The sequence below is a fragment of the Symsagittifera roscoffensis genome, chromosome 5 (assembly GCF_963678635.1).
Source record: "Symsagittifera roscoffensis chromosome 5, txSymRosc1.1, whole genome shotgun sequence".
NCBI lineage: Eukaryota > Metazoa > Xenacoelomorpha > Acoela > Convolutidae > Symsagittifera > Symsagittifera roscoffensis.
The window spans coordinates 21802096-21819033 of NC_087066.1; the positions used below are offsets into that span (position 1 = coordinate 21802096).

The 16938-nt window shown below is 37.0% G+C and overlaps 1 protein-coding gene across 3 annotated transcripts in view; it reads left to right on the forward strand.

The window, feature by feature from the left end:
• Window positions 1-9400, forward strand: part of LOC134845643 (mitochondrial inner membrane protein OXA1L-like) — a 136912-nt gene extending 127512 nt beyond the window's left edge. For 2 of the 3 annotated variants that reach the window (XM_063862658.1, XM_063862659.1), the window contains exons 8-9: window positions 4275-4470; window positions 9006-9399. In XM_063862658.1, the coding sequence (XP_063718728.1) occupies window positions 4275-4470; window positions 9006-9199 (390 nt within the window). In that variant the 3' untranslated portion in view covers window positions 9200-9399. Of the gene's footprint in view, window positions 1-4274; window positions 4471-9005 lie in introns of all 3 variants that reach the window. The other variant, XM_063862660.1, reaches the window with a different exon arrangement.
• The last annotated feature ends 7538 nt before the right edge of the window (window positions 9401-16938 follow it).

The window sequence follows — 16938 nt, forward strand, 5'->3', positions numbered from 1 at the left end:
ATCGAGTGTTAATTTGTTAATCAGTCAACATAAATGAACGTTTAATTAAGTTCAAAGTTATACTCAAAGATTCGGACCCCCTCCAAAATCAACATTCCGTGGTCCTAGGGGTCTAAATTTTGACACAATAAATAGGAGGGTTTACTAGGAATCGGGACTTCCTTTCACACCATCCCGCACCCCCACCTTAGTGGAAGCGCGGGATTTTTGACCCCTGGGGGTAAATTTAACAGACCTTTACATTGATTGCACAAAATGTCGTTTTTGGGATTCGAAGTCACGCTGAAGGAATCAACATTATTTTGCATTCACTTGTCGTACTGACTGTGCCACTTGGCTTTTTAATTTTTGCAATCAAAGATCATTCTTATAGGAAGTCAACTGAAAGTTGGAATCTTAAAGTTGCGGAAAAGTCATGTCAAAATGGCGATGCCTGTTTAAATGGAAGTCAATTCAAAATGAAATCAATAGAAAAATGAAATTATATGTGTACAATTTGATTTCCATCATACTGAATAAAATATGGGGATTTTGTCCTAGGGGGATTTGGTCCTATGGGTAATTTAGTCGTGGGGGATTATATCCGGTGGGATTTTCTCCTGGGACATTTAGTCCGCGAGCGGGGTTAAATTTCGATTGCGTCTTGGGGTATAAGGAGTCTTCTGAAGGTCTTACTAAACTTATCCCGTTTGTGTCTTAGCAATACGTTTACGTAAATTTATTCCGATTGTGTCTTTCCGAGTATAACGTGTACTTCTCATCAGCAAGGACAGCCGGAAATTGGGGAATCTTATGTAATTTTATTTCGATTATGTCTTGGGGGTAAAAAGCGGGCTTCTTTTTGACATTGACGGACGGTAATTTGGGGTTGAAACCCATAGCTAGTTGTTGAGAACTGAAATTATTGACCTTGATCAGTGCATTTTTTGCCAAGAAAGCGCTGCGTTTAGGGTATACAGCAATGAGTTTGTCGAAACCGCTTTTCGCGTTCTAAAACTCCATTAGACCATGGAGAATAGCCAGCAGTGGTTTTACTTAAAGATTTTTAAACGTTTAACCTTTTTTCTGATTGTAGTTAAACTCGCCTCCATTGTCCGTAAAAAATCCAACTGTTGGTGCGCCGTAAACTGCAACCCAATTATCCAAAACTTTGCCGATTATCACATCGGCTTTCATGGATTTCATGGTAGCAGCTGCACTCTGTCGACTGTTCAAATCATTGATATGGAGATAACAAAGTCTACCACCAAGTTGTTGTTAATCAAGTGCAACAACCTTATTAAAAGTTCTGGCTGGCGCAAACCCAACAACTGACTTTCTGTTTTTTCTTACGTAAGCGGCATGAGTCAGGAGTGTTGGTGATGTTCTGCAAAGAAGATTTGGTCCGGAAATCAAGTGTTTTTCTTCCGAGAGCTACTCTTTTCTCTTTTGCAAGGAATGAAGCCTCTCAAGCTTCATTCCTCGCAAAAGATCAAACTGTATGTGAAGTGCAGCTTTCAGATATTTATCTGAATCCCTACAAAAGCGGTCACTTTTGAAAACAACGCCTTTTTTGTCGAACTTTTAATCTGATTAGTCATGATAGGAATCGCATATTGACCACTAGATGTCGGGATCACCTGAATTTTGGATCTAAGCGTTTTAACTTTGTCTGTTTCCACATTGAGTGTCGTTTTCGCTCGCTTCAAAGTCGAATTTTTATAACAGTGGTATTATTTGCTCACAACTTAAGTTTCAATGAGACAACTTTAGCCGATTGCGATAGTTGGAATAGACATCGGCCAATAGATTGGACTAGAGCAGCGTCTCCGAAACGAAACGTAGTTTTTATGTCCTAAAGTAAAAGATTCAAAGACTCGTCAAGAAGTGTCTCAAAGAGTTCCTTGAGCCTTATAGCACCACAAAGAGTTTTTGAACATGGTGTCTCCAATTTTGTAGCCAAAACTTTTGTTAAATTCCAATTAACAAAAGTTTTGACAATTGCAACCCTATGAAACCTTCTTCTGGCTGCGCCTCCACCGTATCGCCCGGTCTCTCTGCAGATTCAATGATAAATCTTTTGCTTGTGCGATGGGGACAATTGCGAGCAAAGTGATTCGTAGATTCACGGACATTGCAACATGAAAGTTCACCATAAACAAAAGGATTTTGACGATTTTGATCACCAGAACTACGCTGTCTGCCTTAGTTTCCACTTCCTCTGAGTCTGCCGCCCCCACGACATTCAAAACCTTGTTGAAAATGCTTTTTGCTTGATTCCAAACAAGTAATACCTTCTTTCGCCCTTTCCTGGATCGAACAACTGGTACTCACATCGTAAATTTGATTCTTAGCAGTTTTCATATGCTCAAACTTTATTTCCGAACGAGCAGTTGAGACCATCTGTCTTGTAGATTTATCTAGAGATGCACTGTCAAGAAGCTTAAACGCAAGAATATAATCTGACACATTGCACTGGTGTTTCTTTGCATTTATCTGTTTTTGCTCAAACAAGCAACAAACTCAGAAATTGCCATTGTCTCAGGCCTGCTAATTTCGTTGAAGTCTGTATATAATGCAATATTGCCATTGTCTCTGGCCTACTAAACTCATTGAAGGCCATGAATTTGGTTTTCCATTGAGTGATAGAACAATAACATGGGCTTTTTCTTAGCCTCTAGTGTTGTGACTGCTTTCCATTTTCGACTTATTTCTTCCATTGATCTTAGTTAGAAACATCCGAAAGCACCGGTGGGTCGACTCTCAGGATATTAATCTGGTAACTCCTGCTACCAATATTAATCGGTGTCTATAAAAACTGTTTAGGAAGCAGATCATATTTGACCCATCGGCATCTGAAAAGTACAAATACAAAGTAACAGATTAGAAAATTTGCGTAATGATCCAGTTTTCTTAAATTGGGTTAATTTTATCAGAAGGCTGTCAGTGATTAATTTTTCTGGAAATTCAATTAAATTTAAGGCCGTATATTTTTTTATTTTGAAATTCGAAATTACTGTGTGTTGGTTTTTAAAATAATTTGTCTGCTTAATGTCAATTTGGTTTTGAATTTTCTAGCGTTATAAGGATTTTGCTTGTTTGTGTGGCTCACTTAATTATGCTCAATATTTAGTTTTGGCTTCTGTAAGTACACTAATTAAGTATACTTCATGTTCTTCGTAAAACTAGCGGGTTTTTCTGGTTTCGTAATCTTTTTTTTTCGACTAAGTTTGTAATTTATTTATGCATGTAAAATGCGACTAAGCATGCAAAATTTGCTATGTTGTGATTTTCGGAACGTTGATGATTCGCCGATCTTGAAAGGTTTTATTAAAACAGTTTTCGGGTTCCCTTGCTTAAAGTTTTTTTTCCAAATCATATTTAGAGGTCGCATAGTCCAAGCCGACGTCATTTTTGAACGGTATATGAGATTTAATCTATCTTGTACATCAAAGTTTAAAAAATTTTACTCATGGCTTCAATAAGGGGGTGGGGGCTAATCTTATGCGCGAATGCTCCCAAATTTTCATCCAAATCAGCGCCCTATTAAACTGTTCGAAACTTACTGACATTATTGCTTGTTTCTTTCGAACTTTTGAATACTCAACTCCGATTGGTCGACAAAATTTTTTGAAAAAACTGGACAAAAAGCTGTTCTTAGGCATTTTTTTTTGGAAAAAATTGACCAAAAAATACGCCCTTAAATGTAGTCGCCAGCGGATTTAGGTGAAAGGGGGCGAACGACCCCCTTCAGGGAGTCGACCATCTGCCGACCCAGAGGGTCTCCCCTTTGTACTATTTTGAGAAATCCATTATTGGCTGACTGACCCGAAAATCTTTGGCGCCAAAATATACTAATTTTGAGGGGGGAGCGCGCACAGAAAAAACGCGATTTTCTAGTCAACATTTTCCAAAAAGTGCCTCAAAACGTTTTTTGGCCCGTTTTTTGAAAATTTGGCTGCTGCGCAGAAAATTTGGTCAATGGGGTCTTTATAGTGATTTTGGTGAGCTGAGAAACCTATTTGGTCGACCTAATAAAAAAAAGGACGACAAAGTTTTCGAAAATTTTCCGAAAATCCAAACCCCCCCCCCGCCCCCTCGCGAAAATCCTAGATCGGCTCCTGAATGTTGTATGTGTTAGGGTCAGTCAGCCAAAAATCGATGTCTTAAAATAGTACCAAATGTGAGATCCTTTAGCCTGCTAGGGTGTGGAATCGCTGAGTAGAAGGGGCTTCCCTCCACCCCCAAATCACTTTTTTATGAAAAATATTTGTTCGTAGTTTTTGGCTGTTTAGGCGTTCAACATTTACGTATTGACAACGCTTAGTGTAGCTGGTATGCAGAACTTTGTGACCAGAAGGCCGGAGATTGAAAAACATGTGGCGAAATATGTTGAATTGCCCAAGAACTACCCAAGGCGCATGCCAAGACATCAGGAAATTGCAATGCAGGCAATGGATGTGTCACACTTGAAAAAAGATGAGAAAATGAGTAAGTAGTTACATTGATATCCTATTTGCGTTCTATATTGAGCATATAGCTTAATCCATAATGATTAAAAGTTTTTACACGGGTGTAGCGCAGTGCCTTGTTACGGTATCGACTTTTTTCCTACTTTATCCACAATAAAGTTGCTCATTGTTTTGTGGCACCTTCGCATTCTTATATCTGGTTAAATTCTGCTCCATGTCATTTTATTTTTGTATCTAGTTTATTAATGGCTAGTATTTGTTTGATGAAAAGCAGATGTTATGACAATGTATGGGTTTTGTTTTTGTACGCTTGCGAGCAGCGAGTGTTTTAGTACCAATCTTCTTCTTTTCTAACTAACTCGCAAATAAAAGAGTTCATTAAAAGTGTTCACTTGTGTGCCTTTTTGTTACAGTCACGATCTGTAGCATCTCTTCTAGGCTTTATTTGTAGTTACTGTTTGTGACGGGTTAAGCGTCTGTGGCTGAGTGGTTAGTGCATGAAATTCATAATTTTTAGGTCGTAGGTTCGAGTTTACACTTCACCGAATTTTTACTAATTAGGGGCCTATTTTACTTTTTCTTATTTAAGTTTTTAGAAATATTAGAGCCGATTTTTGTTGTGCGCTTCGCTTCTGTGTAATGATTTTTTTGAAACTCTTTTTTGAAATTTTGCAAAATTTTATTTTTTTTCGAGAACTTCTTTACTGGTTTTCAAAAAATGGTTTCAATGAAGAGACAGGATACTCTTTTGTGTGTCTGGATTATTCGCTAATCTCTTTTTACTTCACCAGACGTGCTACATACAACATTCGAAAATTTGGCGGGGAAAACTTTCGACCTATTTTTGACCTTTTATAGAAAATTAGGTAGGGACTTTATACCGTTTTTCGGAGATTTGTGTAGCAACTACCCTGTCAAGTCTGATATAAGAAGTGTAATCGAAAGAATGTTTGCTATGATATTTTTTATTGTTCTCGAAAGCTACGGTGCCAAATCTGAGGTTAAGGGTTCAATCGAAAGAATAACTGTAAGAGTATCCCCTGCATAAGTAATGTTTTCAATTTTTGTGAGTAATTCTCTGAAGATTACCCATTTTTGTTTCATTTTGACCTTTTGAGCCACTTGTTCGATTTTCGAAAAATGCCCGTGCCTATTGTGAAAAAAAAAGAAAGTAATCAAACGAAGATGTAATCTTTCCTGCAAAAGCATGTTCTCTTTTAGTTGATAGGAATCGGCTATGGACTTGGCGAATGTCCAATTTTTGACATTTTGAAACATTTTGAAAATTACGCATTACCTTCAGTACATTTAAAAAATATATATCAAATCGGTATTTCCAGGATCAGCTGGGCTCCTAGTTTTACACAGCATAGCTTTTGTTATAGTATGAACTGTCTTTTTTCCAAACTAAGTCGCAAATATTCTTGCGGCAAAATGTGTTCATTTTGAAAGTGTTCATTTTGATCCAGCTATTAAGTACAGCCAATACTAAGGATATTAACACAGACTATTATATTACAAGTAGCATTTTAGCTTCAAGGCATCATGGATCTGTAGCATAGACGTAGGGAAGGAGACCAGCAGCAAAGTAAGAGGGATCGAACCTGGGCAGGGTTGGATGTTTTTAATGAACTTTTTCGTACACTAGTTTAAATGCGTCCGCTCTATAAATTGAGGCATGTTAGTTGGTAATTTTCTTCTTTCAAATTGACTGGTACTGCTAGTGCATCTTATTTGGTTTGCGTCACTGGATTTTTTTCATTTCCCCCACCTCACATAAACATCAATTTCTTTTGTTCAAACGAGGGTTTTTACAAGGTTAAGTATGAAGACCAAATATGTTTGTCATAGCCTAATTAGTCCGCATACCAATTTTTTTTGTAAAAATCGGATAATGTGAACAAAATTTTACTATTAAAATTTCGCTGTTGGGGGAAAGGAAAAAGAGCCGCGTCACTTAGCAATTATGTCGAATCATATTTGGCGTGCGTAACTTATGAAACTTTGTAGACTTAATGTTTTACTCATTCAGTTTTTCCCTAGTAGCGTTTCGGTCATATTTTTGCTTGGCTGTTTTCCAGTTTCCCACCCCCTCTTATAGTTTCAAAATAAAGCTGTTCAAAAAATGTTCACACGGCATTTTACATGTAAGAAATGATGTTGTAAAAATTTATTCACCTGTTCACGCTGACACGTTTTAAGGCAGTTTATAACATGAAAAATTATTTTAAATAAGTTTTCATTGATTAAATTTCCGAAAAAATCAAAGGAGTGGAACTGGAAAACAGCCTTTTGCTTGTGTATGCGAAGTGCAATTTCGCCTCTGTGTTGGCTACAATTTAGAGTTGAGCGGAGGCGGCTCTGATGTTAGCATATATGACTTTTGTTCTCTAGGTGGGGGTTTGATTCCGGTACAGCCTTTTCTTTATTTTACTTTCTCTTACCTTTTTTCTTGTTTTGACCCTTTTAAAGCTACTTTTGCCTTTTTCTAGCTTGTGTTTGCGAAGTGCAGCTTCGCTTCTGTGTAATGATTTTTTTGAAACTTTTTTTTGAAATTTTGCAAAATTTTATTTTTTTTTCGAGAACTTCTTTACTGGTTTTCAAAAAATGGTTTCAATGAAGAGACAGGATACTCTTTTGTGTGTCTGGATTTTTCGCTTATCTCTTTTTACTTCACCAGACGTGCTACATACAACATTCGAAAATTTGGCGGGGAAAACTTTCGACCTATTTTTGACCTTTTGTAGAAAATTAGGTTGGGACTTTATACCGTTTTTCGGAGATTTGTGTAGCAACTGCCCTGTCGAGTCTGATATAAGAAGTGTAATCGAAAGAATGTTTGCTATGATATTTTTTTATTGTTCTCGAAAGCTACGGTGCCAAATCTGAGGTTAAGGGTTCAATCGAAGGAAAAACTGTAAGAGTATCCCCTGCATAAGTAATGTTTTCAATTTTTGTGAGTAATTCTCTGCAGATTACCCATTTTTGTTCCATTTTGACCTTTTGAGCCACTTGTTCGATTTTCGAAAAATGCCCGTGCCTATTGTGAAAAAAAAGAAAGTAATCAAACGAAGATGTAATCTTTCCTGCAAAAGCATGTTCTCTTTTAGTTGATAGGAATCGGCTATGGACTTGGCGAATGTCCAATTTTTGACATTTTGAAACATTTTGAAAATTACGCATTACCTTCAGTACATTTAAAAAATATATATCAAATCGGTATTTCCAGGATCAGCTGGGCTCCTAGTTTTACACAGCATAGCTTTTGTTATAGTATGAACTGTCTTTTTTCCAAACTAAGTCGCAAATATTCTTGCGGCAAAATTTATTTATTTTGAAAGTGTTCATTTTGATCCAGCTATTAAGTACAGCCAATACTAAGGATATTAACACAGACTATTATATTACAAGTGGCATTTTAGCTTCAAGCCATCATGGATCTGTAGCAGAGACGTAGGGAAGGAGACCAGCAGCAAAGTAAGAGGGATCGAACCTGGACAGGGTTGGATGTTTTTAATGAACTTTTTCGTACACTAGTTTAAATGCGTCCGATCTATAAATTGAGGCATGTTAGTTGGTAATTTTCTTCTTTCAAATTGACTGGTACTGCTAGTGCGTCTTATTTGGTTTGTGTCCCTGGCTTTTTTTTCATTTACCCCCACCTCACTTATACATCAATTTTTTTGTTCAAACGAGGGTTTTTACAAGGTTAAGTATGAAGACCAAATATGTTTGTCATAGCCTAATTAGTCCGCATACCAATTTTTGTAAAAATCGGATAATGTGAACAAAATTTTACTCTTAAAATTTCGCTGTTGGGGATAAGGAAAAGAGCCGCGTCACTTAGCAATTATGTCGAATCATAATTGGCGTGCGTCACTTATAAAACTTTGTAGACTTAATGTTTTACTCATTCAGTTTTTCCCTAGTAGCGTTTCGGTCATATTTTTGCTTGGCTGTTTTCCAGTTTCCCACCCCCTCTTATAGTTTCAAAATAAAGCTGTTCAAAAAATGTTCACACGGCATTTTACATGTAAGAAATGTTGTAAAAATTTATTCACCTGTTCACGCTGACACGTTTTAAGGCAGTTTATAACATGAAAAATTATTTTAAATAGTTTTCATTGATCAAATTTCCGAAAAAATCAAAGGAGTGGAACTGGAAAACAGCCTTTTGCTTGTGTATGCGAAGTGCAATTTCGCCTCTGTGTTGGCTACATTTAAGAGTTGAGCGGAGGCTGTTTCAAAACAAAGGGTCAAAACAAGAATACCTTTTTTCTTGTTTTGACCCTTTTAAAGCTACTTTTGCCTTTTTCTAGCTTGTGTTTGCGAAGTGCAGCTTCGCCTCTGTGTTAAGTTTTTTTTTGGTTCATGAAGAAGTTAAATGGAAGGCAGCTGACGAGATTGGGAAAAAAGATTCTCTCAATTCATTTTCTAATTTTTTTTGTTTCTGATTATTCTCGGTTTGCTGATTTCTTGATGAAATCTATTTGAGTTTCACAACTAACGGGCTTAAAGGTTTTCAGAAATAGTTTTTGTTTTACCGTGTTTTAGCTTTGTGGGGCTCATTAAAAACAGCGTTCACAAAAAGTTTCAGCTATCAGAAATCTCAGACCAAGAAAAGACAAGCAAAAGCTAAACTGGACAAGCAACAGCAGCGCTATCACGAGATATGGGAGAAGGCGGGAACTGGGCCCGTGCCAGTGACTTACTTTGGAAATCCGCTGAGAGAAGTGGAACGCAAGTGATTCAAGAAGACAAAAACGAAACTTATAAAATTTTCAACTACTAGTTCGTTGTTTCGAACTCTGAATAACTTTCTTGCCTGACATGTTATATTTTCTTTAAAAAAGTTTTGCAAAAATATCTGTCATCTGAACCTAAGTTCGTTGTTTGTACTGACGCTATTGAAAAAATGATCCGGAAAGTTTGATTGCTCATAATTTCAACTAAGTCAATCTTGCAAAGCGTAATTTCAAACTTCTTGTTCAATGAGTGCGACTGTATATCCGTTTTAATTTTTAAGAGGACCGTCTTACAATACTTGTTCCGTTTAAATTTTTTTGGTTACTTATTTCCACGCAAAGTAGTCAGTTGCCACAAATATTCTTCAGAGTGGGTTGAGTGGTATATCGTGCTAACGCCTTTTCAATCGTAATTCGAACAAAAACATAAATTTTTCATAAATTTTCTCAGTGTCTGCGAAAACTGGTTTAAAAGTTTTGCTTTGTCTTTTTTGACCGAGTAAAGCAAGCGAAGAGGTTTTATAATGGGGAAAATTTTTATTTGAGCCGTGAAAAAAAGTTTTAATCCGGAAAATTTACAGTGTTGATATCAATTATCCAGACAAAACAAAGAAACCTGAAGTTTAATGGGGTATATTTCATGGCTTCGAAATAACTTTGTCGGTAATTGACCCAGTAGTTTCAGCAGAAATTTTGATTGACTAAAAAAGCCAAAAATCCATTTTTTGTTTTAAAATTATGGGCCCGAATTGCGATAAACAATGTATTTTAATTCTGCTCAGAATTAAAAACATTTTATTTCTGCTAAATGTCTCTAAACAAACTTTGTCTTCGTCTGTAGCGATTCTGCAACAGCAAAAAAAAATCAGAGACCATGTGCCCTATTCAATAAACTTTCTCACAGAAGGCGTTCTCTCAGAACCGAAAAGTACTGCTAAAATTATGAGCTCTTTTAGCGCTTCCTTAGCAAACAAAAATCAAAAGATAATTTGCGTAAAAAAGGAAAAATTGAAAAAATTTTGATTTTCCATTTGGAAGATACTTTAAGTTAATTTGGCCAATTTTACAAGTGTTTTAGGCTTGGGTCTAGCTCTCCTCATCACAGCACTCAAAAAAGTTGTCACAAATTTGAAAAGATAATTTTTGGTTTAGGTTGAAATGAAAATTGTCGGAGCGGCTGTCCTTGTTTTAGTTGGTTTTCCTTTGGACTCCAATGACCAAATTTGAAATTATTGCGAGCTTTCTAGAAAGTCGAGGCCATTTTACTTGGATGAACTCTCAGTCTTTCGACAAATGCTCTTGAGGTGTTATCCGTACGGATATACTGGATATCCATTAGAACTCAGTATAACTAAAACACGTTACATAGATTGTTTATAGTTCTAACCTTTAACCATACCTACTTATGTAACCTTATGTAAACGTAATCATATAGATGTGTAATCTAAATTAAAAACCTATTAAACCTAACTCCATATTCAATAGTTATTTATGAGTCTCTGTCGCTCTCATGATTTCGAGGTCAGATTCGAATCAGACATAACATTATCGATTGATTTTAAGTTGATAACAAACTCTTCTTATTTCCTAATTCTATTACACAGTATGTCTCAAATCATATCTAACCGATATACACAGAATCCGTGGGTATAACATGGCGCAGCCCGGACTCACAAAAAACCCACTGGGTATCGCCCCATTCTGGCAGAAAGCCTCGGCGGAACCCCCAACCGCGTGGGAGAAATGGAACCAGCAGCTCTATTTAGGAATCGTCGCAAAAGACGGAATAAATCAGCAAAAACTATTACGAGATCCACCCGTAGTACGAAAACCCCAAGAACCTGGTTATGAACTCCCTATCGAGGGGGAAACGCAATCGCAAACTAGGGACCGGAACATACGCAACCAAGAGAAAAAGATCCAGTGGGATAACCAGTGTGCTCAATTGGATAACTTGGGACCCACCGTGGATGGAATTCCTTGGGAGGAAGCCGACATAAAAGTACGAAGCTATATTTACCTCAGTCTCGGAAACGAGAGACAAAGACGTCTCAGTCAACATTTCCCAGATTTAAAAATACAAGAAACATCAACGACGGCATTTTGGAATAGATTAGAGCATCTCTTCATGAAAGACCGCAACGTTACGTTCGATAGATACGAAGCGTTCACCAGAAAGCAGAACAAGACGGAAAGGTTAGAGCAGTTCCACTGTGGCCTCACTGAACTTTTCATTAAAGGAAACTTCAAATGTCCCAACTACAAATGTCCCACTTTGGAAACCGAAATTATTCGAGATCTATTCACAGCAAATATGACGAATGATGAGGTACAAAAAGACCTACTGGCCGAGACGAAATCCCAAGCACAAGCATTCGAATATGCAATACGAAGAGAGAAAGGTTTGGAAAACCAGCTCCAAATACGAAAGCAAGGTTCCTCAACATTTTCTTCTCAGCAGACAGGCATAAAATCCGAACCAGTTGGGTTCATTCAAAAACGAGGAGGGGACTCATATCGTAATAATAGACGGGGGAACAGAGGTCGAGGACAACCACAGCGGGGAACTTCACAACGACAAGGCAGCGACAGAAAACAATCTTGTTTTAAGTGCGGAAATCCGTTCGGACCCGGACATCTTCAACAATGCCCGGCAAAAGATAAAATCTGCAAAAAAATGCACGAAAAGAGGACACTACGCCAGACTCTGTAATTCTTCAAACGTCAATGCAATCAGTGAAGAACAAGATCCCGAACTAAATTTGCAGGACACAGATATAACGGCGTACGTCGATTATCTCCAGGCAGGGGATGTCGTTCCGGGATGGGACCTCATCCATCCAAATGACCACAGCGTAAACGCAGTGAGCTTCCAAGAGGAAACGGCAGACAAACTAAAGGCGGACGACTTGAAAGGACACCTCAATCGGGTAAAGATAGGGGACAATGATATTGTTTTCATTGCGGATACAGGGTCTCCAACGTCATTTGTCAACAATAAAACAGCCACTACACTACAGATTACAGTGACAAATACAAGACGCATTCAGTTGAACCAAGATGACGAGGCAAATAGAATGGCATGCTATAATGGCTACAAAATTCCTACGATCGGCAGGCTGATTACACCAATAGAGTCAGGAGGGTGGACAATCAACACCGCCCCATTTATTGTGGTTGACGATAAACGGGCGAATATCTTGGGAAGAAATCTCCTACCGCAACTAGGCATACATCTTCACCAAGAAAAACCAACTGGTAAGTCAATCAATTATATAGCTGACTCAGACCAATCAGATCCAGTCATGACCAATTGGGTCAAATCAACATACCCGGGGTTGTGTACACGCATCGGACGTTCAAAAAACCATATGGTTCACACAAAGTTTCTAAACGATTTCAAGGCGCTTCAACAAAAAGGACGCAGAATTCCGATACATATTCAGGAAAAAGTTGAACAAGAAATCAAATTTTTAATTGATCAAGGCCATATTGTGAAACTTGATAGCTGTAATGACAAACTGTTCATAAGTCAAATTGTAATAACTGTAAAGAAAGATCATACAATATAACTAGCAATGGACTCAAAACAAATTAACAAAGCGATACATAAAAACAAGTATCAAATGCCGAATATCGACGTACTCTTGGACAACGTAGCTCAATCAGCTCAAGAGGGTAATGGAAAACCAGGGACAACATATTTTTTCACCATTGACCTTCGATATGCCGACAGTCAACTGAAATTAGATGATATAACTAAAACGCAGTGTAATTTTAGTATAATTGACGGACAAGCAACCGGCACTTATCAATTTCAAACTGGATTCTACGGGCTCACGGATATGCCCGCAGAATTCCAGAAAGCCATTAACCTAACTTTAAACAACAAAAAAGATACTTTCGCTTTTCTCGACGACATCTTGATTATATCCCACGGAACAAAAGAACAACATATCGATAAATTGAAAAGGGTTTTAGACAAGTTAGATCAAGAAAATATGGATATTTCGGTAAATAAGTGTAAATTCTGCTGTAAAGAAGTCGAATGGCTGGGTTTTGTCATAAATGAATACGGAACCATACCAATGCACAAGAAAACCGACGCAATCACTAAACTCCACCACCCTACAACGTTCAAACAATTAAAAAGTTTTATGGGATCAGTCCACCATTTAAATAAATTTATACCAAATCTGGCTCAACTGTGTGCACCATTGAGACCACTTTTATCATCTTCTTCAAAAATCCACTACGTTTGGGAACAAAACATGATAAGGCATTTAAAACCATCCTTACAGCGGTCCAAAACATCACAGAAAATCGACATTTCGTAAGTAATCGTGAGACAAGAATAGTGTGCGACGCAAGCCGCGATGGTATTGGAGCAGCGCTGGAACAAGAAACTCCAGATGGATGGGCTACGGTGGCATATGCCTCCAGATTTTTAAATACGTGCGAAACTAAATATTCAGTAAACGAGTTGGAACTTCTAGCTGCGGTATGGGCCATTGATCATTTTAAATATTATCTGTATGGCCGCCGTTTTACGTTAATTACTGACCACCAAGCTTTGGTTAGTGCCCTAAACAGCAATAAAAATAATAAAACATATCAAAGTCGCCTAACTAGATGGATTGACGGTCTCCTCCCATTTGATTTTGATATAAAACACCTTTCCGGCAGCAAAATGGGCTTAATCGATTATATTTTGCGCCACCCGGTGGGGAAACCACAACCCCCCGCGTATTGGGACGAACATTTCGTAGTTGCACTTATTGATGATCTCATTTCTTGCCTTGAATTTCAAGACAGCACTTTAGCTAACATTGAAATGATCGAAAAGCCAAACGGAGTTCAACGCACGTTACAGCTCTACCGGAACGAAAACTTTCCTCGTTCAGATTCGCACGCAAAATCAACATGAGGCTTGGTGTTTTCTGGAAGCCCTCAATTATTTGCAAAGAAAAATATTAATGATAGTAGCGTCTCATTTGAATCGACTTCAAACAAACAGAGTTTCCAGCCAGATTGAACCAATCAAATTAATTAAAAATTAAGTAAATAGTTTAAAAACAAAAAACAATAAAACGTTTTTTAAATGTTTCATGCAAACCATTAGCTATGCAACTTAATACCAAAAGCGCGATAAAAAATGAGCTCAAAAACGATTCTAAAAAGCAAAGACAGGTTATCAAAACTTTTGTAAACGTCCAAGGAATGATTCTAAAAAGCAAAGACAGGTTATCAAAACTTTTGTAAACCCGCAATTTTTATGGTTCCAATCATTCCTTGGACGTTCCACCTAGAATACACATTCAGTCTAAAAAGACCGATTTTTTTTTGCAAAACAATGGTGTTTTTACAACCGACTACTTAATAGCCAAAAATATTTTTTCCAGATAGCACTTATTTTTAATTGAAAGTTTGAGTAGTGCGGATGCAATGTCTATACCATTCACTCAAAAGTTCAAGAATTCAGATCGCAAAATGATCCTTACTTGTTGCTTGCAATGGCGAGGCAACAGTTACAGCCCAAAAGAATACGTTAAAAATATGAATGCGGTAGTTTATTAGAAGCACAAGAAGAAAGAAAAATGCAAAAATCATACCTTCGCCCAAATCAAATCAAACAATCAACATGAATTAAAACCAGAACACTTCTTTCCTTAGCAACTAAAATTTCAGAGAGGCTCACCATTCACTTTTACTAAACGTATACCACTTTTACTAAACTTCATAAACGTACTGTCCTTGCTACAATAGACATTTCAAAGCCTTGTAGAACGATCGTACACACACTGTCTCACCATGTCACACTTTGAAACTAAATCACGACACACTGCTCTTAAGAGGCTTAGTGCATTGGATTTCCCGCTTAGCAAAGACCCCTAAAAGTTAAGACCGAGTGTTTGACCCGACTCTTAGATTTGCCCCTTATTGCAAAAAGTCCGCTGTGTAGGCGGAGTGTAGGAGTTTAAAGGCTCAATCTTGTCAAAACAAAGTCATTTCTATTTAACTCTTAAAGCCCTGATTGGACTCATACTAGACTACACTTCCCCTTTATGGTTTCACGCTGCCATTAATACCTCTTTTAATTACCTGTAGGTTAGCTGCAATAAATTTATCGGTGTCATAACTGCTTTCTACTTCATGATTTCCACTGCCCACCTCCACAATGAAGTTGAATTTCTAATGAAAACCAACCACTCTCTCAACTGATCATTTTTTAGCTCCATTTACCGTTCCCATCATTCTAACAGTTTATTTTTCACTCTCACATAATAATTCTCCTGAAGCAAAATAAGCCCTTCTATTTTGAATTGTTTCAAAAGAGAAACCATAGAATTTCTATCTAACCATGCAATCAATAAAAAACCACACGTAAAATTTAAATAACCGTGACGAAGTATCATCCTTTGATTTAAAATGTTTTAAACCTATTTTAAAACTTAATCTGCCAAAGCAAGCAACAAAGTTATTTGCCGACGCCATTTCCTCTAATGCTGTATGTGTCCCTACAACCAAAATTGAACCCTCACAACAAGCCTTCTCCAATACTAAGCGCTGTAATTTTCCTCAAATGCGGTTTGGTTATAGCGGCTATGTGGATGGATGGTAATTGTAAAACTCTTTTAGCTTAAGTTAAAATTCTTTAAGTTCTCTTAAAAGAATCAATTTAAAAACTGTTCAGCTCACTACAGCTGTTTTTGTTCTTTTTGTCAGCCCGGAGTCGGGTTGGGCTCGTACGTCTCCAGGTTTAAAAACTTTGCTGATATGTGAATGGTGCGAAGTTTTTAGACCTGGAGACCGACGAGCTAGTGAGCTGAACTGTTTTTAAATTGATCCTTCATAAGAACTTGAAGAATTTTAAGTTGAACTAAAAGAAGTATCTACTCCCATGCATCTACCTCTTGTAACAATTGGAAGCGCTTGTAAATAACTTTTTTCCGACTTGTTACAATGTTGGTTGAAAATTTTATTTTATGCAAGAAGAAGCCTTAATGAAATCAGCCAACAGAGTTTGTTTACTTGAGCTTTTTGTACAGTTGCACTCAGTTTGCATGTTTGCTTCAACGAAGTATCTCTTTGATGTTCGAACTTGTTTATCAGGGCTACCAGAAATCGTAATTGATACTATGTTTTTGTGCTGTGAAGTTCAATAAAACAGCATTCAGAAACCGTTTCAAGTGTTGCAGATGTCAGATTCAACACTTTTAGTCGTGATTAGAATTTTTTTGAAAAATTGAGAAATCTATTAACCTGGTTTGAATTTACAGTTTTCAAATTGAACTACACAAAATCTACACGCATACTTAAATGCACGGCCTTTCTATATGATATTTTAGCAATCTGCTTAGTTTTGCATCAATACACCTAATCGGGTTGTTTTATTTTCTGTAAAACACCGAATGAAAAATTTGTCTTCTGAAAAAAATTTCGAGTGCAATGTTTTTCCTCTATTGTCCATTCTAAGCTCGTTATTCGAGTGACTGCATGAAAAATTATATTTATTCATTATTTAAAAAATTTATTTAAAAAAATTGAATGTTTTTCCTCTATTGTCCATTCTAAGCTCGTTATTCGAGTGACTGCATGAAAAATTATATTTATTCATTATTTTAAAAATTTATATAAAAAATTTGAATAAATTTTCCATAGATTTTTTTTGGAGAAAGGCTTAGCTCCATGCTTTAATAATCACTTTTCTGATTTTTCTCTTTTGTGACGTACTCTCTATT